Genomic DNA, 26,137 nt, shown 5'->3' with positions numbered 1-26,137 from the left:
AAAGGAATTGTTTAAAATATTGGGAAACGCTCTTTTTCACTTGTTGGTCAGGAATTAGATGAGATGATGGACTCCACACTGCCTGGTTAAAGGTCCAGTGTGTAATAATTGTCAAGGTTTATTGGCAAAATCTGAATATACTACCCATGAATATATTAAGTGTGTATAATCACTATAAAATAGAATTTGTTTGGTTTTTGTAGCCTTGTAATTCTTCTCTTATATATAGGCCACAAGAGGCCACAGTCACTTTGCCGACGGGAGGGGTGAGTGCGAGCAAGCGACTGAGCGCTGCAAATTAGAATTTGAATGGTAGATGTCATGGTTTTACCCCCATTTTACACACTGGACCTTTAATGTCAGGCTACAACAAACATCTGGCTGAGCAGAACAACTGGAAGCAGAGGAAACAGTTTGATTCTGTCCAGAGGTAAAAGGAAAACTTCTAGACTTGTAATTATTGTACAGGTGAAGAGTATTTTCCTATTTTCAGACCAGGCAAATAATCTTGATATAAATTCTGATGTGTGATTAACAGGGAAATTAATTGTTGGGAACGTTTCCTCCTCCATCTTCTCATTCCCTGAGTTCCTTGTGGTGAGTTTAGTTTGATGTCTGAGCACACAGAGAGAGTAGAGTTACTGATGATGTACCAGCACAAACACCTGCATTCAGTATCTGGGTTACGTTGTTGTACTCGTCGTATCACTCTACCATTAGAAAATTCAGGGCAGCTGTAAAAACCCTTGAGGTCTAAAACTGTGCAGACAGGTTTGTAAAAAATCAACACAATTATTTTTCAAGGCCCAAACTCTTGTAGACCGTGTTATTTGTAACATACAGTTCATACGAACCATCGATTTATTATAGAATTCAAAAATGAAAAACAACAGTGACTTGTTGAAATAATGTAAACATGATATAAAAAAAAAAACTTGCGTGGCCCCGTGACATCCAGCACCCATTTACAGTTTAAAAGCCCTTGTTGAGCAGCCGCTCTCCAGCTCACTCATTACACAGCAATCTCGAAAATAACAGGAAGTCGGGCAGGTACCATCTGTTTTCCACAGGAGGGATGAGGATGAGGATGGAAATGGCGACTGCAGTCAGACACAGGTCACAGGATAAAGACTGGACAGTAAACAGAATGTGTCATGCTTAAACATTTGTTCATAAAAGAAAGATTAAGATTAAGGCACAAGGTGAATTAAAGTCCTCAGAGAAAGGCAGCAGAGTACAGTCACTGTGCGTGATGTTTCTCCTAAATCAGCCAGCTCCTTCACTTCACTAGATAGTTCTATAATATACTGATTTAAAGGGATGGTTCAACATTTTGGCAAATTGGCCCATTGCCATAATCCCCTTAGTCATAGCAGTAGGTTCGCTACCTTTAATTGTCGGTGCAAGATATTTTTAGAACGGCGGAGCAGAGTCGCGAGCTGCTCAGAGCTACGCTACGGAGGCTAATGGGATTTCTTGGTTTCCCTCATCAAACTCATCAAATACACAATCCAACAACTCCAAAACGCTTTTGTGGACAAGTTGTGACCTGCACATTCACCACGCTATGAGATAATAACAGAACGTTACCAGACAGAGTTGTTTTAGAGGTAAATCCAGAGACTGCTTGATGAAAAACTGCCCCCGACGGGAACGTGCATCAGTGGTTTTGCATGAATTTACCTCTAAAACAACTCTGTCTGGTAACGTTCTGTTTTTATCTCGTAGCGTGGTGAATGTGCAGGTCACAACTTGTCCACCAGAGCGTTTTGGAGTTGTTGGATTGTGTATTTGATGAGTTTGATGAGGAAAACCAAGAAATCCCATTAGCCTCCGTAGCGTAGCTCTGAGCAGCTCGCCGCTCTGCTCCGCCGTTCTAAAAATAGCTTGCACCGACAATTAAAGGTAACGAACCTACTGCTATGACTATACAGATTATGGCAATGGGCCAATTTGCCAAAATGTTGAACTATCCCTTTACGGGAAAATACTGCAGAGTTAAAACAGTTAAAAGATAATATTCACAGGAGTATAAGATTCTCTTTACAGTGTGTGCAATGACAGTGCATTTTATAAAGGGACAAGATGCTGAGGTTTGGTAATAGTTTGCTTCCCTAAAGTACCTCGGACATGGCTGAAATCCGCTGAGACAGGAAGTGGACGTGTGGAATGTGAATGTTCAATGGAGATAAAAAATAAAAATATATAAATATAAACTCCCAGATTTCAGGTCAGATGGCTTCTTGCTACGTAGTAGAAAAGCTCGGTCGACAGGCTCCACCGAGGTTTAGACTGAGCTAGTTGAGTGGGATCTCGATGACGTCCTCCTCGATGATCTCCCCCTGAGGGACGGTGACGTGCTCCTGGGGGCTCCTCTTGCAGCTCAGCCCGCTGAAGGGGCTGCACCAGGACAGAGAGAACGGGCCCCCGAACGCCGTCCGCACCGCCTCCCGACACGGCACCTTCCCCCACTTCCCCGTCTCGCCCTTCAGACGCTCGATGCCCTGGAGGAGGAGGAGGAGGAGGAGGAGGAAGAGGAGACACAAGCAAGCTGTGAGGTGAAAGGAGCCGAGAGACTGTGGATCGCTCCTCTGCATGCACATCAGTCACAGCTATGACACAGAGTTGATGGCAGCACTTACAAAATAATATGGTTTAATAGCTTTTTTTTTGTTTTTTTGGGCTAGCTTCTCAGACACAAGTAAAACTGTCCAGACTAGAAAAAAATAAAAACTGTGTGTGTGCTTTACTCCCAACTTGTCACATAAGGACTAGAAGCTCTTTTATTCAATGTAGGGACATGAGAGTTATGTGAGACAAGCCTGAGAAGTAGGGATGCACGATAACTGTTTTCTTTTTTTTTTCTTTTTTACATCGATATCAATAACTTATTTCTTCTCAAAGCCGATAACAAATCAAATCGTTTATATACACACCTGAGGTTAAAAAAGGCTAAGATATAGTGAGAAAAGATGAATTTAAAGGGGAACTATGCAAGTCTGGTCGCTTTTCCTCTGTTTTGCTAACCCTCCTCTTGGCCATGTGCATGTGGTTTTGATGAAGCCGCCAATCAAGCAGCCGCGAGCTGCTCAGAGCTACATAATGGGATTTCTTGGTTTCCCTCACCAAACTCATCAAATACACAATCCAACAACTCCATAACGCTCTGGTGGACAAGTTGTGACCTGCACATTCACCAGGCTATGAGATAATAACACAACGTTACGAGACAGAGTTGTTTTCCAGGCAAATGCAGAGACTGCTTGCCGAAAAACTGCCCCCAAAGGGAACGCGCATCAGTGGTTTTGCATGAATTTCCCTCTAAAACAACTCTGTCTGGTAACGTTCTGTTATTATCTCATAGCGTGGTGAATGTGCAGGTCACAAATTGTCCACCAGAGCGTTTTGGATTTGTTGGATTGCGTATTTGATGAGTTTGTGCCCTGAGCAGCTCGCGGCTCTGCTTTGCCGTTCTAAAAATAGCTTGCACCAACAATTAATTAAAGGTAACAAACCTACTCCTATGACTAGGGATTATGGCAATGGGCCAATTTGTCAAAATGTTGAACTATCCCTTTAACAAAATAATATAACCAACATCAGTGCTTGTTTTTACTTTGTTCTGACCATAATTAAATCAAGATTCAATCACTGTTGGCTCATTATAATTGGCTCTTGTAGTCGGCGAAAACTTTCATTATCAGACTTATCGGTGTGACGTCATTTGCCAATATCTTTACCGACAGTTATGGTGCATCCCCACTGAGAAGAATAATTCAAGTCTTCTATCTAAGAAACATGCCCAAGACTGAATAAAACACTGCACATGCGCTTTGAAAATAAAAAACAAAACACAAAGACACCTAAGCACGAGGAGAAGGAGATTTTTTTGTTGTTGAAATGTTCAAAAACAGAGCATGCACCACAGGGATCACTCATTCATCCATCATGTTTGGTTGAATCTGAAACAGCAACGAAGAAAAGAACAGAAAAATAAAAAGAAAAGTGCACTCCTCTGATTGAGATGAACATGCTTTGAAGATGTGTTAAGCTTTGGATGAGACGGCTAATTTGACCTCTGTTTTGCAAGCTTACCTCCGTCAAGGTTATTCTAGGCTGTCTGCTTCAGAAAGCTTTAGGCAGAGTGAGTTCAACCAAAGCGAATGCATGAGTGCGGAGAGAAGATCGCATGGAGGGGAGGAAAGAAACCAGATTACACAGTAAAGTAAAGTGGAAGGAGGGAGAATGGAGGACGAGGACAGAGGAAGAGGAGGAGGAGGAGGAGGAAGTTTAACAATGCAGGACATGAGAGAAATCAGAAAAAGAAGTGTATGCAAGGGAGGGAAGGAAGAGACATTTCTTTTTAATCGCCTGCTGCGTTCAAATAAAGCGAGCGAACACAGGGTTTGTTTTGCATTGCAACTGAGAAGTATTTATTCTCTGCACATCTGCTGAAATATCTGCAGAATATTTTAGAAAGACTTCTGTAAAAAAACAAAAAAACAAATCATCATCTCCACTCCACCATCACTCTGTCCGCACAGTCACACGTCACCTCTCTTCACCCGGCTCCATGCATTCACATACGATACAAACCATATATCATGTAAACAAAGAGCAGAAACAGGAGAAACTCTAAAACGATAAGTACAATATGTGTGAGTTTGCCAGTTTTGTAGATAGATAAATTCAAAAGTGGAAGTTGAGTTAATGCTTTTTGTTAAATGAGTTCAGAATCCAGCTGCTGCACATCTGTAACACATGCAGCTCTGCCCTTTAACTCCTTTAGTAACAAGCGACACATCTTGTGCAGCAGAGACTGTTTTAGCATCAGTGTCATTTCATTTCTGAGGAGTTTAATCGCTCGTTAAATTTGGCACAAGCTCACAGACATCGAAAACAACACATGTGCCCGGAGCTCAAGAACCGTTTCTCTGGCAACTGATCGTGATGCACATACACATACAGTACACACACAAACACACACACACACACACACAGACTGAGGCAGCGTCGGTGTTACTGCAGGAGAGCAGAGCTGTCTGCAAACCAGGGCAGAGTCCACACATCACATCACATCACACAGCGTGTTCAGGAAGTATTCAGACCCCTGTGTTTGGTTACACTGCAGCCTGATGCTAAAACCATTTACATCTGTTTGTTTTTTCCCTCTCGTCAAGCTTTAAAGGCAGAGTCTGTAGGATTTTCCTAAAACACAAAATATAGACTTCTCTCCAATGGGCTTCTCTACCAATGAGGATATTGTATTGTTCACTTATTATGCCATATTTGCACAGCTGAGTCCGAGAAATTGAATGTTGAGTTTACAAACTGCAGCAAAGAAACCTACAGACTCTACCTTTAACTAAAAAAAAGAATTGAAACCAACAAAAAAACAAAACTTTCACTGCCTTGAAGGTTTTTCCAAAAGCAGAATGAGAGTTTGGGACCAACAGCATCAGGCTGCATCACAACACAGTGTTGGGTCGTCTGAATCCTCTCTGATTCGCCGTGCGGTCGGTCGGTCGGCCGTCAGCAACGTTCAATCAACCTCGTTCAAGTTCACAATATTGTTCCGACTGAAACCAGTTCGTCTTCCTCAAAGAGCTTTTGTAAGGATGAGTCAGAGAGACCGAGGCGAGCTCATAATAATCAGCTTCTGTCTGATGGAACAGGGAGAAACAAGAAAACCTCCTGGCTTGTTTTACCTCAGATTAAAGGACAAGTAACACCAAAAAAAAAAAAAAAAGATTCATGATGTGAGACTGAAATAAAACATTTTAGTCATTGATCTTCTTTTTTTTCATCATTAGGTTCAAAGTTCAGTATTTTACAGTTAAAAACTGGTTGATGCATCAGATTCAGAGAGCAATTTACATTTTTAGTGTTTTTAGTCATGAGTTATTCTGTCACACACCCGCCAAGTTCAACAAGCCAGGACGTCAAATACTAATTTTCTTTTTTTACCCAACTGGTTGGATTATAAGACATTTTCACAACCACAACCTTTTATGTGATGCACTTGGCACAGTTTAAAAGACACAAGATTGTGAATCTAACTCTGATCGACTGGACCCCTTTACAAGTTTAATTCTCTCCATTTTTACAACTTACAACCTTACCTCTACCTGTATTTTATTTGCAATGTCTCAGATCTGAATGGATAACAATTGGGAAACCTAACAGCAACGTATAATGTCCTAGGTACTGGAGATTATTTGCTGCTTTGGGGAGTTTAGAGTTTCAAAATAAAAGAGATTTTGACATTAATATACAATGAAAATAACCAGAAATTGTAGCCCTCAGGAAATTTCATTCTCTTCACAATGAAAAAGAAAATATTTTTATTTTCCCAAATCAGTCTACACCGAACATCCCATAATGATAAAGTTAAAACAGACTTTATAGAAACTATTAAAGACAAAACTGATGTAATATCACATTGACGTTTAGTATTCAACCTCCATTTCTCTGATTGGACATAAGTCTGTGTGTGTGTTTACATTATGCCCAATCAGCTCAGTTCTACCACAGGTGGATCCAGTCAAAGTGTAAAGACTCAGAGAAATGCGAGGTCTGAAGATTTATAATAAAGTGATATTACAGTTTTTCCTTTTTAATACATTTTGTTAAAATATCTAAAATATTTAAATATTCGATTTAGTCATTATGAGCTACTGAGTTGAGACTGATGAGGGAATAATAATTGACTCCATAATAAAACCGAAGGGGTCTGAACACTTTGTGAAACTATCCACATGACCAGAGATGGAAATGTTAATAAAACATGATTTTTTTTTTCCATTATTAAATTTAAATAACCGTTCATCAAAGGGAAAGCAAGAAAAGACAGTCAGTTATAAAAAAAAAGAAAGAAAAACAAGGCTTCTGATACAACACAAAGAGAAGTAGATCAGATAAAAATAAAAACAGACTGGTCACAGTGTTTGCAAACAGGATTCACAAACTAAAAAAGAAAAAGAAAATAGTGTTTCTCTTTCTCAGCGACTCAAGGCAACACAGAAATGACGTCGTCGATCAATCGAGCGCACTTAAAAGGGTTTTGGCAACACAAAAAAAAGCAGATGAGCAGCCAGTCCACGGCTACAGAGCGACACACAGACAAACAGACAGACAGACGGACACAGTTCATGTTCGGCGACAGAACGACAGCCAGAGCCTCTGCTCAGCGACGGCTGGCTGGTTGTCTGGTTCTGACCCGGCTGCCTGGTTCCCTGCATGAGCTGAGCTCCTACACCACATACTGGTATGTCTCCGCCTTCCCATGGTCAGGGGTGGAGAAGGGACTAAACCACAAAAAGGAGAAAGGGTGTCCAAATACCGCCCTCATGTTCATCCACTTAGTTTTTTTAGCCCATCTTCTCTCTTCCTTTTTCAACTGCTCTATTCCCTGAAAACGAGAGACAACCAAACTTCAGTCCACGTTGTTGTGCTTCTGGGACCAGATTAAGAAAATAATAACTTCTCTCAAAACAGCTAAATATGTCAAACATGTCATCAAGTTGGGTCATAAACCCTCCCTCATGTCAAAGCCCTCCCACCTTCATTATCAAAGCAATAGTTCAATTTTGGCAAATTGGCCCATTGCCATAATCCCTATAGTTTTAGCAGTAGGTTTGTAACCTTTAATTGTCGGTGCAAGCTATTTTTAGAACGGCGGAGCAGAGCCGTGAGCTGCTCAGAGCTACGCTACGGAGGCTCATGGTATTTCTTGGTTTCCCTCATCAAACTCATCAAATACACAATCCAACAACTCCAAAACGCTCTGGTGGACAAGTTGTGACCTGCACATTCACCACGCTATGAGATAATAACAGAACGTTACCAGACAGAGTTGTTTTAGAGGTAAATGCAGAGACTGCTTGATGAAAAACTGCCCCCGACGGGAACGCGCATCAGCGCTTTTGCATGAATTTACCTCCAAAACAACTCTGTCTGGTAACGTTCTGTTATTATCTCATAGCGTGGTGAATGTGCAGGTCACAACTTGTCCACCAGAGCGTTGTGGAGTTGTTGGATTGTGTATTTGATGAGTTTGATGAGGGAAACCAAGAAATCCCATCAGCCTCCATAGTGTAGCTCTGAGCAGCTCGCGGCTCTGCTCCGCCGTTCTAAAAATAGCTTGCACCGACAATTAAAGGTAACAAACCTACTGCTAAGACTATAGGGATTATGGCAATGTTATACTATCCCTTTAAATCATTTTGGTCCCTCTCGCTCTTTTACTGTGTAAACGTGGAGATAATACACAGTGTAAATTAAAATACATTTTCAAGTCAACAAGCATTTATTTGTGGGCAAAAGTGAGTGTGATGCTTCTGAAACGCAAGAAACACGATTCTATTTTTAGTGCGAATGCAAAAAAAACACAAAAAACAACCAGCCAGAGCTCTCCTGCAAATCATAATCATGGAGATTATACAGGATTTGCATCCTCTAATCATAGGAGACGGTGGAACAAGCCGACCGCGGATTCATGTTTCTTGGAAATAAAAACCTGCAGTTGCATTGCATGTCTCCTGCAGGTTTTAATCCTCATGTGACACAGTGAAGCTGACCTGTAGTGTGTCGTGCACCTCACCTAAACCTAACAGGGACGCCTGTCATGGTGGGGGATGCTGCAGCTGCATATGAAAGAAGTGAGCGTTGCGCTAGTATGCACCCTGAATGACAGGCTCATAGAGAAGACCAGGATTTAATGGTCCACTGATGAGACCAGACTTCTCCCAGCTGACTCTTGACAGTCGAGGGGTGAGTGGTCAATATGTTTGTGTGCAAGGAGAGGCTGAGTCAATCAATGTCATCCTCAGCTCCACATTTAAATAAGACCTGAGCTGTTGGAAGTAGTGAGAAAAAAAGAAAAAAAAACGCCATAGAAAATCAATATGTGGCACTCAGTGTGTTGACATTGTGGCAGGTCACCACTGCAGCAGCATGCATCATGTTCAGTCAGCAGCACATTAGTTTGTCATTCTGCCACCATGGGTCTCTCATTTGAACCAAATCAAAATTAGACAGTGATAATAACCAGTAAAAACACTGATTAAAGCAGGTTCACATTTAAAGTTTGTTTAACAAACAGACCTGGTGATAGAAACACTGAATCAAGCAGTTTCTATTTAATAATCAGTGAATCATTAATGCTCTACAGCGAAAACAGGAAAGGGCGTCTCAAGCTGCTGATAGCTGAGCCTTTTTCTCCCTTAACTTAAGACTGAGGTCACTAACGACGGAAATCCTACATCTGACTGAAATACTTGAAAATGAGTTGGGTTAGAAAATGACTGGAAACATTTGGGATAATGTGAAAGAACACAACTCAGCAAATATACAGTTCTGGAAAAGATGAAAGAGACCACTTCAAAATGATCAGATGCTCTGGTTTTACTATCAGGGATGCAAACGGGTCAGGACCAAAAAAGAGAGGAATTGTCGTGGGGGGGGGCTCACCATTAACAATATCACAGAAAAGTCTATTTCCAGTAGTTCAACCCCAACCAAGTATTGAGTGCATATAGATGGACCGTTTTCAGAAGGCCAACATTTCTATATTAAAAATGCTTTAAAAAAAATAAAAACCATTGCAATATTTCAATTTTGGAGATACTGATTTTTAGGTCTTCACTGAATGTTAGTCATAATTATTACTATTAAAATAAACTGAAGAAATAAAGACATGGGATTTAACATCCCATTCAGTGTGTAATGGACATATAGGCCGATATAATGTGTTAGTTTCACTTTAATTGAACACATTCTACATCGCGGAGGCGACGTCTCTCCTTCACCTCTGAAACGGGGCAGAGCTCCGTGGGAGACACCTGCCTGACACAGCAACGGACATGCACGGGGGGGAAAACGGCGGCGCCGTCGCACCGAATGCACGCGGATACGCGCCGCTTTGGGTAACGAGCGCGCACGTCGCGTCTACATTGGAGGTGAATAGGAAGGCTCTGGGACTGATTGACTGTGGACCACCACCAGTCTGATCAGGTCCATCACAGCACAGCAGCTGCAGCTCTGCCCCGCTGTCACATGACGCATATCAGCGCAATCTGTTTACATTAAACCGACATCAGGAGAATAATGAGAATTATGATTAAAAAATATATATATTTGTTTCGAATTTTGGCCCCTGGATCATGATTTTTTTGGGCGCATTCTTGGTAAAAAAAAAAAAAAAAAATCCTCTAAAAAAAAGACAGTTGGGATCCATAATGTGTCTCATAACAGTATACTGTGCGTCACGTTATCGCAGAAATGTTGTTGTAGGCCTGTGCATATTCTCATTTGTCCAGGTCATAGTATTTCAAAGGAGGTTAAATCGAAAGCAACTGGACTTATACTGAGTCTCCACACCAGATAGTTGGACCAGTCCCAGCCTGGTCAGATGCTACATGAACTGATGAAGCCTCTTGGATGAGAGGTGAAACGTCTTCCTATACTTTTTTTTTTCAAAGGAGGTTAAATCGAAAGCAACTGGACTTAGTTATAATAAGTAAATAACTAAGTCCAGTTGCTTTCGGTTTAACCTCCTTTGAAAAAGAAAAAAAAAAAAAATTTGTTGTAGTGAATTTTTTTTTTGAAACGAGTGAAAACGAGCGCTAATTCGCGTATCTCGCGTATCTCGCGTTTGGTTGCGCGTAAAAGCTCGAGCGAAAAAAAAGCGTTCCTCGTGTTTGAGTGGGAAGCCCCTTTGGGTCTTCCCACCAAACACGATGAAATAGACGAAGACGCGAAGGTCCCGTCGCCATAAAAGAATCGGGTGTATTGCGTCGCAAAAAAAAAAAGTCGCGTCTACCGCGTCTCGCGCCTAATCGCGTCTTTGCGTCACGGCCTTTTACACCGCGGACGTAACGAATAAACGGTGACGGTGTGAACGAACAACATAGAACAGGACCAGACGTGGCGTTGTTTCCTCTTTTCACCGACAGCTCCACTCTCCCTTACTTACACAACTACTGTTATTGTTGAGGCCAGAGGATTGTGGGATTTGTAGTTTTTGACCAATCGCAGGTTGTGCTCTTTCTTTTTTGTGATTTTCCTGGTTCACACATGTTTTTTTTTTTAGGGGCAAATGCGAGCGAAATGCTCGCCCATGGTGGGCATACGAAAATTTAAGAGCTGTCTTATTTAAGTCTTGAACACAATAATTCAACAAATTTAAGACATTTTAAGGCCTAAAAGTGTGTAATGGACATATAGGCCTATATAATGTGCTATAACCAGAGACAACCATGAATGAGTTCGCCTCAGTTTCACGTGATTGTCACTGTCAGCCTGTTAGAAAAACATTTTACTGACCCCAGCTGAGACCCCCCCCCCCCCCCCCCTCCCAGCTGAGACGCTGAGACCCCCCCCCCCCCCCCTCCCAAAAACAAAAACTCTTCGGATCTGAACGATTCACACAAGTCACCTAATTGGTCATGAAAAAAGCGAGTTTCGCTTTTCGGCGCGCTGTTTGCATCCCTGTACTATTTATAGGCATGTGTTTGAGTAAAATGAACACTGACAACATTTGTCCCAGATTTAAAACAAAAATATCATCATTTAATGAATGTATTTGCAGAAAATAACGAAGATGCAGTGTTTTCAGAGCTTAAATAATAATGCAAAGAAAACACAACACTAAGTTATTAACTTCAGTTCAGAGATCCACATTAGTGGAATAACCTGCATTTTTAATCACAGCAGTGGTTTATAATCTTCCTCGATAAATATGATTTGGTTCAGATCACCTGTTCAGTGCTGGCTGCCAAACATGAAGAGAAACATCTGGAGTGGTCTCTTTATTTTTTCCAGAGCTGTGAATGACAGCTCCAGTCATTTTAGACATTTTGATGTGGAGAAGTTTCAGATTGTAACTTTAAGATGAATGAGACTGTTGCTATGTGTGCAGAAGAAAAAAAAAAAAAAAACATTGTGCAGTTTTCCCCGGTACAGTTCAACACATCTGTATAGTCTGGGCACTGAAACAGCTGTTGCAGAACACATACGGTATATAAATATAAATATTATTTTTCTGCTCTCAGTGTGGAGGGTTTGAAATCTAAGTGTTGAACTTGATGACCCATCTTCTAATCATCTGTAGTTATGCAACTTCAAAAGAAGCATATGAGCTCTGAGCAACAGGTGCTGCGTTGGCCGGCGTGGTCTAAACATCCGTTTCCTCTTCACCGGCCCAGTTAAAGTCTCTCTCTGCTGTTTAGGTTTGTCTGACTAAAGATCATCATGCACTTGCACCAATGCGACCATGTGAAACTTTGACTTGTGTATGTACATGTAACCGTTGTGGTCGCCGTCCTCAGCCCTGCTCTACCCAACACCGGTCTCATGTCACAGAAACCATGAATTTACATCAAAGGCACCGACTCTGAACACTACCAGTCAGAAAATATCTGCAGCCATGGATTCTGCTTTGGGGAATTTGCTGTACTTTGTACTACAGTGCATTCAGAAAGTATTCAGACCCCTGCACTTCTCTCACATTTTGTTATGTTGCAGGCTCATGCTACAATCTATAAACTCACTTTTACCCATTCAATACTTCATAATGACAGTTTTTACAGATGTGACTCAAATCTCACATTAATATAAGTGTTCAGACACTTTACTGGGATGTCAAAGTCCATTTCTCTGGATCATCTCTGAGATGTTGCTGCACCATGACTGGATCCACCTGTGGTAAAACTGAGCTGACTGGACATGATGTGCGGACAGACACACACTTGTCTCTATAAGGTCTCACAGCTGACGATGCGGATCAGATCAGAAACCATGAGGAGGAAGCAGCAGCTGCAGAGCTCAGAGACAGGACTGTGTGGACTGGAGGAAGCAGAAGAACCAGCAGGACTCCTCTAGGGCTGTGGCCACAGAAAACTGTCTCTCTTCTGTGAAACTTTGTAAAACAAAAGCCGCTAAAGGTCACTGAGCCTGAGAGAAACCAGATGTTCTTGTCTGGTGAAGCCAAGGCTGAGCTGCTTGGTAACGTTCAGGAAGTGTCTCTCCCCTCTACAGGTTCCTGGTCACCTCTGATACCAATGTCTCTCTCTCTATTTTCTTAGTTAGTTTCAGTTTATTTCGGACATGTTAAAAGAAATAAGAAATAATAAACAGTAATGGACAGACATAACAAATAAATACTTTACAAAGACAACACATTAAAAATAAAAATAATTGAAAATGAAAATAATTTGATTTTTCATATCCGAAAAGGAGTGGGAAGAAGTGAAACTTATTTACTCCCACCCCCGATTCATAAATTAACTATCAAGCTTCCTTGTCACTATAATCTGTCAGAAAGTTAATTTATAGCTGGATTTATTCTAATATATTATCACTAATCTTTATCTCTCTAATAGGCATATACATATATAAAGATGTATACAAACACATATACACATCTCTCTCTCTCTCTTTTAGTGTCCTGGTTGTTTCTTCTTCCATGTGAGAACCACTGAGCTCCTTCAGTAACTTTCTCCAGATCTTTGCCTCCACACAGGTCTGTCTCTGGACTTTATAACTATAGAGAATATGCCTTAACTAATATATACATGCCTTCCTCCTTATTTCTTAAGTTTCTTGGACCTGATCTGCATCATCAGCTGTGACACCGTGTCTCAGCAGGTGTGGGCCTTTCTAACTCATGTCCAACTAATTAATGATCAAGAGATATGAAATCATCATGAGGGTCTGGACACTTGCATCAATGTGATATTTAAATTTTCCCTAATTTGCAAAAAAATCTCCTGTTCTCTTCTCATTGTGTCATGTAGAGCAGATTGATAAAGATTTTTTAAGGTAAGGCTGCAAAATAACAAAATGGGGAAAAGTTGCAGTGGTCTGAAATAAAGCTGGACAATTAACCACAAAACTATCAAAACCAACATCTAGGACTCATTGCTCATTGCAATTAATCCAATTCATACTTTCCCTAATGGGAGTGTTCATGAGCATTCATCCCTATAAGAAAGCGCCCAGCTCTACAGTCTGAATACTTTCTGAGTGCTCTGTAGCTCAGGCTGCAGAGGGACAAACATCACTTTGCTGTAACAGTTTCAGAATCAGAAGGAGAAAGTCAAAGATAGTAATATTAAAAAGAAAAAAGAAAAAGCAGAGGGTAAAAGCAGCAGGGAGAAAAATCTGAGAAAGAGTGGCCGGAGAGCAGCAGCAAGTTAAAAAACGGATCAAGAGGAGGAGGATCGCTGTGGTCGCTCAACGGTTCACTTACAGTCTCGTCGGTACAGATGGAGTGGACTTGGGTGCCGAACATCACAGAGGTGAAGATGAGGAAGAGGAGGCCCTCAAAGCACAGGAGTATAAGGAGGATGACTGTTGCTGGGGGGGAGAAGGAACTGCACTCTGGGGGAGGGGAGAGGAGAGGAGAGGAGGATGGAGGGAGGGGAGGATGGATGGAGGGACATGGAGGAAGAGAAGTGACAGGGCGAAGAAGAAGGGTCACATGAGGAGCTGCTACAACTACAGTCAGAGAAACTACAGCAGCTACAGCTCAGTCTGAAGCAGGTCGGTGCACGGCTGCGTTCACTAGTCACCTGCTCAAGCTGCTTCATCATGAGGGAGGGGGGAGAAAAAAGTGTTTGGGAAACAGAGATTTAGCAGGTTACTGATCAAATTTGTTGATTTTTTTTTACGTCTCAGCCAAAAAAAAAAATGAAAGCTGTCTTTTGTCTGAAGTAAACCTGAGCTACTGTATAATTTGTCTTCACTTTACCCTGTGAAGTCGCTTGATATAGAGTTTGATATGATTCGATTTATAAAAAATTTAACTTTAAAGTGTCATTCATGTTGAATCACCTGTGGAAAATGATTTCCCTGAGTTAAATCAGAGTTGAAACGTCTTGGCATAAAGTCGCCACCTCAGAAAAACAAGCTATGAACGTTCATAAATCAGTAAAAGATGCTGAAAGGCTGATTCATGTCTCCGTTTGAAGCAGAACTTGATTACTGTAATTCACTATTCAACCAGGCTCCTTTCAGCTCATTCACAACCCGGCAGCTCGGCTGTTAACCAGAACCATGAGGAGGGAGCATGTGAGTCCAGTTTGAGCATCTTAAAATTGACCTTAAAAGTCCTGCAGGCTCTCTAAAATTATACAACCAAAGCGAGTTCCTTTGACAACACTCGATCTAGTTATGTTGCAGTCTTGAGACCTGAATGTCAAACTATCTGGTTATTTATCAGTTATTGATCTATATCCTGCACAGCTGGATATGGGGGGGGGGGATTGGCTGGTTTTCTATGAACTGGACAGAAGGTAGAAACATCACAGTGTTGGGAACATCTGCAGCAGTGTTGGGACAAACTTTTTAAGCAATATTTGATTTTATAGTGTAAAAAAAATCATAGGAAATTCATTCCAATAAAAATATTCAATGATTCCTGACTTTTAAAGTTGCAAATTGCTTCTTTATTCTATGCTTTACTTCACACTAAGATAGATTTTTTTTTACAGCTGGAAAAAAAGTCCAGATAAAAAGGGTGGATGGGTGCTTCAGCTACTACAATCACCTTTTCCTGAGAGAAATCCTGGTTTCAAGAAAGCTATAATATATTATAACATTTATATTCATTTGCATCACAATTCAGTTCAGTGCTCCAGCTCTGGGTTCTGAAAACAGCCTTACTTTTCTTTTCTTTTTTTTTGAGCGTGAAGGACATTGAGGGCTATGGAGCTTTAAAAAAAAAAAAAAAAAAGAGAAACACTCACTTGTCCAATCATCTTCAAAGCAGTAGAGAAAATGGAAGACCACCATGACGAGAGCGTGGAGAGAGATGAGTGCAATGTACATCTGGGTTAAAAACGAAAAAAGAGGACACAATGAAGGACGGTTCACCACACACACCAACTGCAAATAGAGGTTATTATTAAAAAAAACCCTCTCAGCTGCATCTGTACTGCACTGATGCACATCTTACAGTGACACACAAATAAAAACGCTTCCTCCCAGTCCCCATCTTCTGTTTATGATCTAATGCTACGTTTGGGTCAGCATATATTAGAATAGACTTATTATTGCAGTGAACTTACTGTGAAAAGCACAAAGTACTTCTGATTGTTCTCCCCGACACAGTTATTGACCCAGGGGCAGTGGTGGTCCATCTTCCTTATGCAGCGTTTGCAAACACTGTGGGAGAGACGAGACGACGGCGAGTTACACACGGGGGTAAAAGGAAACTGTGCAGAAGGACAACATCAGTAGGAAAGTGAAAAGCATTGCATTCTGGGAAGAAGCAGTTCGAAATGACAGTGATACTTGACATTTTTGGTAACCCTTTAATTCACAGGCAGCTAATTATGTGATAATGTCAAGAAATAGTCAAGAAATAACAGTCAATCTTATAGTAATGTCGAGAAATATAGCCAAGAACTAATGATTGATTGCGTAGAAATAGCCCATAAATAACAGTCAATTGCAAGGACTTGGTGGCAAAATAATCTGGCCTTTCCCAAAAAATTCAAAGTATGAAAAGCATGTGTAATCTTTGCCTTCATGAAAAACATGACAGTTAAATTGGCCGCTATTTCTTAGCTATTTCTTGACATTATCACGTAATTAGTGGCCTGTAAATGAACGGCTCAGGCTGGGAGCATGTTGCTGGACTTGTGAATGCAAACACAGACGTTCCAGAGAGGATTTCCCGTCCTACCTGCAGTGGTGCGCTCGGTCGGGTTTGATGCTGCAGCACTTTGGACATTTGTAAACCACCTGCCCCGGTTTCAGCTGAAGGCTTTCTATGTATTCCTTAGTAGCATTCCCTTTAGGAACAGCGCCCTGCAGGAAAGGAAACACACAGGACAACTTTAGACAAGACACCGACAAGACAAGCCGTTTTCTCAAAATTTGTTTTTCCTCAGACTCAAATCTCCACTTCAGCGGCACGTCGTACAGACACCAAACCTTCCAGTTTTATTCCTGTCTATATTCTGAAGGTTTTTACTGAGAGAATTGTTGATATATCACTCACAGCCTGATTTATACAACATTTTATTCCTAAAAACATGGCGAAATTTAATTTTTCAGGGCTGGTGACAGTATTTCTTGTTCAGAGTGATAAAAAGAGATGTGCAAAATTCTCTCAGTAAAAACTTCTGACTCCAATGTGTCAATAAAATAAAACAAGAAAAAGTGGCTTTATCTATTGTTCAGATTTTGGTTCTGGAAATGTATTCAAAATAGTGCATATTTCATTAGATATTGCCTCATTTACATATTCAAACATAAAATGTGACACAAGTTGTAATACAAAAAATATTGGTCTTATTGCAAGTGATAAACTTGGGAAGTTTCATGGTGATATCTGTTACGGTAGTTTACATTTTTATCCTATTCACCTGCAGTGTCCCTGCCTTAGTAATCCTCAGCTAATTAATCATCACGTTGAAATAAATAGGCAGAGGCTCAATGTGCTGTAATTTAATTAAAGTTCAGGGTTATTCAAAGATAAGACCTAAATCCTCTCTTCTATGTGTGTGTGTGTGTGTGTGTGTGTGTGTGAGTGTGTGTGAGTTATATCCCTACTACGTACAGGGTCGGTGCACATGGCCCTGACGTGCGAGGCGAGGGCGAGGAAGGCCAGCGTGTTGAACAGGGTCCCGTTCACGATGCTGTAGGTCAGACTCTTGGAGGGCAGCAGCATCACGAACAGCACCACGAACTCTGCGTACAGCACCAGCATCCAGGTGATGACGGCGCACACGATGCCGCAGGCGTCCCGGATGAACCACATGGCCGAGGCCGACGAGGACGTGATGACGTCTTTGGAGATGGGGATGCGCTGCTCGCTCTGCAGGCAGGTGGTGGTGGTGGTCCCCGCCCCGTCGCTGGCGTGCGCGCGCCCATGCTCCACGTCCCTGCACCGGTGCACCGGGCTCTTCATCCTTCATCCAAGCTGTATGCCTCCTCCTCCTCCTCCTCCTCCTCCTGCTGCTGTTGTTGCTGCTGCCGCCGCCGCCTGACACACACTACGTCTTCACGCCTCAGTCACCACATGCTGAGGAGAGAGGAACAGGTTGGATTTAGATACAGTTTGATTCTTCAAAAGATTTTCTCAAGTGTACAACATCATTTGGACAGTCTGCCTTCTCAATAAAAGGGGTTAACCTATGGAACACTTTACCCACTCACCTGAAACTGGAGACTGATACAAACTCGTTTAATAAAGGGTTAAAAGCAAAACAACAATGCTCACATGTATAAATATGGACTTTTTCATTGTTACTATTTTTACTGTTAGATTTCTGTTTGCTCAGTCTCCTCTCGTTGATCTTGTGTTCTGTATTTTTTAGTATGCTACTGTCATGGTGTACAGTAGTGTCATGCACTTGGTTTTATCTTATACTGTTGATAATATGTTCTGTGCTTTTTGAATTGCCGCCTATGGACTGGTGTTGAAAATTAGCACATGTGCTAAACACACCCAAGCAAAGCATCTGTTCTGTCCACTGGAACAGTCTATTTGTGATGTCCATATCGAATAAATAAACATAACATAAGGCAAAAGCATTTTATTTGTGTACGTGTGTGTGTTGTTTGCTCCTCTCTTCCTGACATATCATGAACTGGATACTTGGATACTCTTTCTTTTGGTTGAAAGAATAATTTTGATAAGCTCACAATGGGAATTGGGAAGCTGTGAGGGGAACTTCTGAAATAAAGAGCTCCAAGAATTAGTTCATTAATTGATTAGCTGAGAGAGACGGATAATTAATCTACTGTAGTTATCTTCTTATCTTTTTTCTTCATGAGAAAGGGAATTTCCCTGTTCAGATTTACCACCTTTCCCATCAAGTTTTTGCCAAAGTCCAACTGACATCTTCAAAAATCCTGTTTTGTCCAAATAGATAGATGGATCAATAGATAGACTGAAGTAAAAAGACAGAGAAAGGGGGTAGAAAGAAAGAAAGAAAGAAAGAAAGAAAGAAAGAAAGAAAGAAAGAAAGAAAGAAAGAAAGAAAGAAAGAAAGAAAGAAAGAAAGAGATAGAGAGACAGAAAGAACAATAGAAAGAGACACAGAGAGAGGGGTAGAAAGAAAGAAAAAGGATGTAAAAAGACTGAAGAATGGGGGTAGAAAGAAAGAAAGAAAGAAAGAAAGAAAGAAAGAAAGAAAGAAAGAAAGAAAGAAGTAAAAAGACAGAGAAAGTGGGTAGAAAGAAAGAAAGAAAGAAAGAAAGAAAGAAAGAAAGAAAGAACAATAGAAAGAGACACAGAGAGAGGGGTAGAAAGAAAGAAAAAGGAAGTAAAAAGACCGAAGAATGGGGGTAGAAAGAAAGAAAGAAAGAAAGAAAGAAAGAAAGAAAGAAAGAAGTAAAAAGACAGAGAAAGTGGGTAGAAAGATTTTAGATAGAAAGAAAGAAAGAAAGAAAGAAAGAAAGAAAGAAAGAAAGAAAGAAAGAAAGAAAGAAAGATAGAGAGAGGGGGATAGATAGATGGACGGACAGACGGACGGACGGTTAGATAGATGATGCTGCGGAAACGTAACTTCCCTCCTCTACAGTAAAGACACGTCTGTGCTTCATGTGACACTTCCTCATATTGAACAATACTTTATAACCCTACACTAGTGCGCGGTGACAACCAGAGGTCGACCGTTAGTGGATTCTTTAAAAGCTGCCAATACGACAGTAGTTTGGAGCAGGAAAAGTGCCAATAGCTGAATCGATCAATACCCCACGATCAAAGCACAACGGGACGGGAGCCAATAGTTAGTCAACACAACAGTTATGCAACTCATTTTTATTATATCACAATAACCCCCTTTTTCTAGTTAGCTGTTTCACACTGTGTGTTAATAGCACTTCACTACTAGTGTTTCAATTCTTATATAAATCTATTGTCTTATTCTTCTCTGCCGTCTTTTTGTTGTTAGTGTTTTTACTTTCTGAATGTCTCCTCTGCTTCATAACATCAACCTGCTAAGGGACAGCAGATGGAAACTATAGCCTGGGGGCCACAATCTGGCATGTTTACATTCAAATGTCCATATTAAATATGCATTATGCCTTCTTTCCTATATAAATCAATTAAAATTGAATGAGTGTGTTAATAAATGTAAATTATCGCAGGTACACACACTGATGTTAACTTGACCTTATGTGTGTGGATCTGGTGCAATGAGATGATGCAGCCTGACTACATGACCAGTGGAGGGTGAACAGCAACCATCCCATATCAGAGCCAATACGTACACTAAAGATGTCCTATCAGGGCCATACATCTATACTGACAACACATTTCAACACTGAACGGTAACACTTTATAATAACTACACACTATTAAGCATTAAATACTGAATTATCATTTATAACACAGTTCATAAACACAGTTAAAAATGTTTTACTCATCATTGATAAGCACTAACTGTGTTTATAAACTACATACTTTTCATTCATGCTTTATAAATGAAGAATTCTGTATTTATTAATGCTTAACTAATGCTTAATAGTGTATTATTATAAAGTGTTACCCACTTAACTGAATATACTGAAGTGAGACAAACAAAGTAAGAAGAATGAAGAAGTATCTGCCCTCTGTGCACACACTAGTAGTAATAATGCAAACATCCCATAACAGGAAGCTGGAGGTGAGAACCGAGCAGGTGAGCAGGTTTCGTTCGAGAGCTCTTGTCAGTACAGAGGTCAAACATGGTTGTGAGCTGCAGGGAGCTGCACAACCTCTGCAGTCTGTGAGGCAATGGAGCTGAATGAGAGAGATAACTGAGTGGATGGACGGGTCACACCGGGAGCTGACCTGACCTGACCTGACCTGGACTGGACTGCAAACACTAAGTCGAAACAAACGTATAGCTATTTCTGTGGTGGGTGTCAAAATATGGAATTCCTTAACAGTCGAAGACAAAAAAAAAGCTGTACAAATATCAAATATTATCCAGTTTAAGAAGATGTATAAGCAAAAAAAAAAATAGGGAAATTATACAAAAACATGTAATAAAAAAGAACAGTTTTGATATTGTTGGCTGTAAACCAGCTCATTATTATGACATTTCATCTGATGTAAGTGTTAAGAAAGGAGCAGGTATTATACATTCTCTTCATCCTGCTCCTTTTCAATCCCATAATTGGAATAAACAAATGAAAAGAAAAAGGGAATCATAACCATAACACTCATTAGATACTTGTTCAACCTTACAAGGACGTCAAAACTCTTAATATCACGCTTAGACATGTGACATGACTCAAACATGGTATTACTGATGTTAGATAATATACATCTACATATAACAATAACAGATAGGCTAAACTGGTTTGTCTTTTAACAGCTGACCTGTAAAGTTTCTCTGTCAGAGCTCGGTAAACATACTATGAGCTTACATAGGCACATTTTTTTACCCAGGTGAAGTGCTAGTAAAGTAAAACGTTGTAAAAACTAATCTTAGAAAGCTGTAACGTCAGATTAAACAGTTTAAAGGCCCGTTACCTGCTCAAACGTTACACATTTAACGTCAGCCCCAGGTTAACGTTAACGACGTTAGCTCTTAGCTTGCGTAGCTACAGTCGTGTCAGCAGCAGCAGGGAGAGGACGAGCCTGTCTAACCTGTCCTAGTGTCCACTTCCGGTCAGTGACCCTCGCTCACCTGTGAAGCGGTGGTTCACCTCCGCCCGCGTCTCTCTCTCTTTTCTCTCTCTTTCTACACCTTCACCTGAGATTAACTGTGATTATTTCAGCGCTGAATCTCACCTGGAAGTCGCGCATCCTCCCGGTTCGCTCCGCTGACGCTCTGTTCCGTAGCATCCGTCCGCAGCAGCAGCCCCGCCCCTCCACCAACAACAATACGTCATCACGTAGGAGAGAGGAGCCGACGTGACCGGGGCATGACGTCACAGGACATTCCCAGATATCCCAGAAACATATTTTTTTGATTTCTATTGTTATTGTTACTGTTAAAAAGATTTTTAAAAAAGACATTGATGTGAATTGTACTTTCTGTTCTGTACATGCTGAAACTGTGACCCATTTGTTTTGGCTCTGCCCTATTGTGCAAAAACTATGGAGTGATATTTGTAATTTTGTTGCTATCAATGTTGATGGTGATTTTATTTTGTTTTGGAGGAATGTTCTGTTTGGGCTCCCTGACCTGAAAAAAAAAAACAAGGAAAAAGCTAACATAACTTTTATTATCAACCTTATTATTTTAATGGCAAAATTTCATATTCACAAATGTAAGTTCATTAAAAAAAACCTTCCTTTACTGCTTTTAACGGTGAGCTCAAGCAATACATAACCTCCATCAAATTTTCAAACAACCAGAAAGCGATTAAGACTATCAATATATGTGAAAACTTGAAAAAGTTTTTGTAAACTTATAAATTCCCCCTGGCGTATAATATAAATGTGCTTTATTAATTGCATTTTACCATGAAAAACTGTTTTTGTATTGTGAAACAAAGTTTTGTTGCCTTTGGATGTATTATGTTGTTCTCTGTTATTTGCTCTGTATTTGATTGGATTTTGGTTTATTGAAGGGTTATTTTACAGAAACTAAAAAAAAAAAGATGTTTACAGGAACTCCTTTTTTTTTTCAACTGTATATAGTATTTTAAAATTATTTTCTGACATTTGACCTACCTGCACAGAGAACTGCACTTCTCACCTCGTTTTAACTCGGGCACTGCACACGGACTTGGCTCTCTTTTTGGACACTGAATCTCCCTACAGGGATAAATTAAGGTTCCAATCAATCAATTTAAACTTAGGCAATATCATAATAATGAACGATAATATAAAATCGTTTGCATTTTTATAAAGATCACATGCACCATACTTAGCTCACTTTTGGGGGGCAAAATAAATACTGTCATGACACGTTATTCACTGCAACTCAGTTTCAACTCAGGTTCAGCTGTACATCTGGAGACACTCATCATCACTGCCACTGGTGTTTCCGTCCTTATTGTGGCAACTTTCATGAACGGCATATATTTGACTAAATATCATAGGTGATCAAATCACATGTTGTCAGTCATGGTAATGTTATTTAATTGATTTGTATTCTATTTCTTTTGCAATTCATCAAGAATTATGTACAGTATGCATCATGTACATACACAATAAGTTATAAGTTATACAACTTATATATAAGCTTGTATTCATAAAAGTGCGGGCGAATATGTATCATTATTTCATTTTCTTTCTGAATGTATTCGATTGCTGTGTAAAATGTCCTTGGGTGTGTATCATTATTGTTATCTATATTGTAAGCCTCATGAGTCCGTGCTGTTCTACTTAGAGATTTACTGTGATGGTTATAATGGCTCATTGTTATTTCTGACATTGTTCAATCAGGCATTACTGTAAAACATGAAGTCAAATGACAGAGGGCTTTAACAAACTCTTCTATTGTGTCATCATCACTAGAGGGCAGTGGCATACAGACAAATGCCTCTGAGACTCATTGCTCTCGACATTTTCAGTAAAAACAAGTGATCTGGTGCTGTAATTTCTTTCTTTTTCTTTTTTTCTTTCCTTTTTTCACTTTGTCACACAATGTTCTTCAAGCCCTGATTCCTCGGTATTCAACACTAAAGACTGCCTGGTGGGAGCGGTACAGCAGAGCTCAGGATATAATTGCATTTATTTCAAAGCACATTGTTTAGAGTGAAGGTGAAGGCCGGGTTGTTATCTATAGCAAAAAAAAAAAAAAAAAAAAACTCATCCTCCTTCAACCAGCAACTATATAGATCCATCATGAATGTTTATATCAGCCACATAGAAAATAGAATATCTCCTCTTCCGCCAAATGAAACATCCTGAGGGTTTAGAAAAATGTTTCCGAATACATCATGTACTGAAAATGCAATTTTTTTTTACTGCAGTTAAATAAAACACATGAGGAAGATTCATCTTCATTGTCGACACAGCAGCAGCATTTCCCATTTATGGATGGATGGATGCCTTGCAGCAGGTAATGGAAATGAAACGTTAAAGTGAAGTGCGTGTGTACTGTAATATTTTTGCTGTAGGTTTCAGAAAAAAAAATATATTATGCTTTTTTTCCCCCCTCTAATTGCCTTATACAGCTGTGCACTGCACTGTAGGGTTCAGGTCAGAAATGTCCTAATGTATCTGGATTGAAATGGACTCAGGCACACGTACACACTCAGCTATGGTTGTGTATGTTTTGTCCCTAATGATGTGCATGAACACTCTATGCCTTGAATACAACAACTAACTGTAAATGGACTAGACTCTCAGTTTCTATCAACAGTGGTTTTACCGTACAATCCTCTCAGACAACACGAGCCTCAAGGCGGCATTTTCACATCACACAGACACCAAAACAACTTCAACCTCTATCACAAAACTTTAATAAAACAGCACCTTAGTTAAATTTTATTTGTTATTCTCCTCAGGCAGGGCCGTTGTATAGGGGAGAAAGGTGATGATAATTCTAGGGGCCCAGCGCCCAGTGGGGCCCATAAAAAAACCCCAGTAGTCTAATCTTTGTATGACTGATTTATTCTGCGTAAGACCCTGACTAATACTCATAGTACACTGTAAAAACTCAACATTTGTCAATATTTGTCTTATTTCTTGTCCAAATGTCTCATTTCTAAAACTAATCTCTTTCCACTTAAAATAAGACTCATAACCTAAAAATTAACTTGTTTTTAGATAATTTACACACAATAAATAGAAAAATCTGCCAGTGAAAGTAAGTTTTTTGTGCTTGTAATAAGGAAGAAAACTTGCTCCACTATCAGATTTTTTCTACTTATGTATTCCAAGTGAAAATCTGCTTGAAAGAAGTAAAAAAAAAAAGTGTCTAAAAACAAGCCACTTTTAATATGATGTCTTATTTTAAGTATAATGAGATTTGTTTTGACTAGAAATAAGACAAATATTCTTGCTAAGATACTTGAGTTTTTGCAGTATAATGCTGCATTAGCATCAAAACAAAGAAGGCTAAATAAGGGTTAAAACGATAATACATACTGTACGTAGTCTAAGAAAAAAAAAGGAAAAGTTAGGGGGAGGGGCCCACTTTAGTATTCTTTAAGGGGGCCCAGAATTCCTAGCAACGGCCCTGTCCTCAGGCGACTTTATTCTGCCCGGTGTCAGCCTTGTATCTGTCTGCTCCTCTCCTATACTCTCTCTGCTGACATACACAGTGTCTAATACAGCCGAATCCCCAATAGTTCTGTCTTCTTTGACAGGTTTTTATGTGTCTGTTCTTGGACAACAAGAACAAGCATGATGACATTTATGCCAGTTGCTATGGAGTCCACAGCCTGACCTCATGTCTGCTGTGCAGTAGCTACAGTTGTTACTTGTCACTTGGTGTTTAAATGTTAATTTGTTGTGACAAAAAGGTGCTAAGTTGTCAACGCTGCCTGCTCACACCAAATCATTTTGAGACGACAACATGAATTGTATGACTGAGGCATGTGGGGTTTGGCTAATTAGCAGTGCAACTTGCAACAACTGGGCTCAGTGTGAAAGTAACTGTAAATCAGTGATGTGTGTAGGAGCGAGCCTGTTGGAAGTCGTTAGTAAAGGAGTTTCCTGGCAATCCCTGGCAATTATAAGTATACTCTCCTTTTATAAGTGCTCTAAAAATACAGTTTATTATCATTATTATTCTTACTATTCTTGTATAATCCTGTCTCTCAAAATCTTTGTTAGACTTCCAACATTAAGAAGATGAGGGTGGGAGACAACTCTCTGGTTATTGGAACTTGCAATGATCTTGATGTGACAGGATTTTCTTTCTTTTTTTAATAATAAAAAAGATAAAATATTTGCACATGCAATTTTCTTAGATGATCAGTTAGTGATGTCAAAATAAAGCTCAGAACAGAACAAATATGACAGTCAATTCAATCATTTGTGGTATCAAAAAGACAAGACAGTCTTTGTCAGTGTTGCATGTCCACATCACTGTAGAAATTCACATTATACCTGAGGAGTAACTGCTCTAAAGAAGGCATATAAATAGAAAACACAGGACCAATCAGTGACCCCCGGAGAATGGCACATGAGAGAGAGGCAGGGGCATTATTTGAACCATACATGTAAGTGTATAGTAAGAGCCATCTCTGTGCTGTGAAGAGCATTACTCAGAAATATTGCTGTTAT

The 26,137-nt window shown here is 40.1% G+C and overlaps 1 protein-coding gene and 1 long non-coding RNA gene across 3 annotated transcripts; one reads left to right on the top strand and one right to left on the bottom strand.

Annotated features, from left to right (window-relative positions):
• Nucleotides 1-1,848: 1,848 nt before the first annotated feature.
• zdhhc3a (zDHHC palmitoyltransferase 3a) lies at nucleotides 1,849-21,768 on the bottom strand. Of its 2 annotated transcripts, none has more exons than XM_083989949.1 (7): nucleotides 21,740-21,768; nucleotides 17,570-18,034; nucleotides 16,691-16,815; nucleotides 16,071-16,167; nucleotides 15,750-15,831; nucleotides 14,252-14,382; nucleotides 1,849-2,504 (listed from the first exon to the last, which is right to left on the bottom strand). In XM_083989949.1, exons 2-7 carry the CDS (start codon nucleotides 17,918-17,920, stop codon nucleotides 2,298-2,300), a joined length of 993 nt encoding a protein of 330 aa, XP_083846075.1. In that variant the 5' UTR covers nucleotides 17,921-18,034; nucleotides 21,740-21,768; the 3' UTR covers nucleotides 1,849-2,297. The 2 variants fall into 2 exon arrangements, with proteins under 2 accessions (XP_083846075.1, XP_083846076.1); XM_083989950.1 differs by lacking the exon at nucleotides 1,849-2,504 and adding an exon at nucleotides 6,154-7,411.
• Nucleotides 3,693-5,748, top strand: LOC310999515. The gene is made up of 2 exons (XR_014596055.1): nucleotides 3,693-4,647; nucleotides 4,680-5,748. It is a non-coding gene; the product is annotated as an uncharacterized lncRNA (long non-coding RNA).
• Nucleotides 21,769-26,137: the final 4,369 nt, after the last annotated feature.

Source organism: Trachurus trachurus (assembly GCF_905171665.1).
Source record: "Trachurus trachurus genome assembly, chromosome: 16".
In the NCBI taxonomy this organism is placed as follows: domain Eukaryota; kingdom Metazoa; phylum Chordata; class Actinopteri; order Carangiformes; family Carangidae; genus Trachurus; species Trachurus trachurus.
This window is presented reverse-complemented; position numbering and strand designations above follow the sequence as displayed.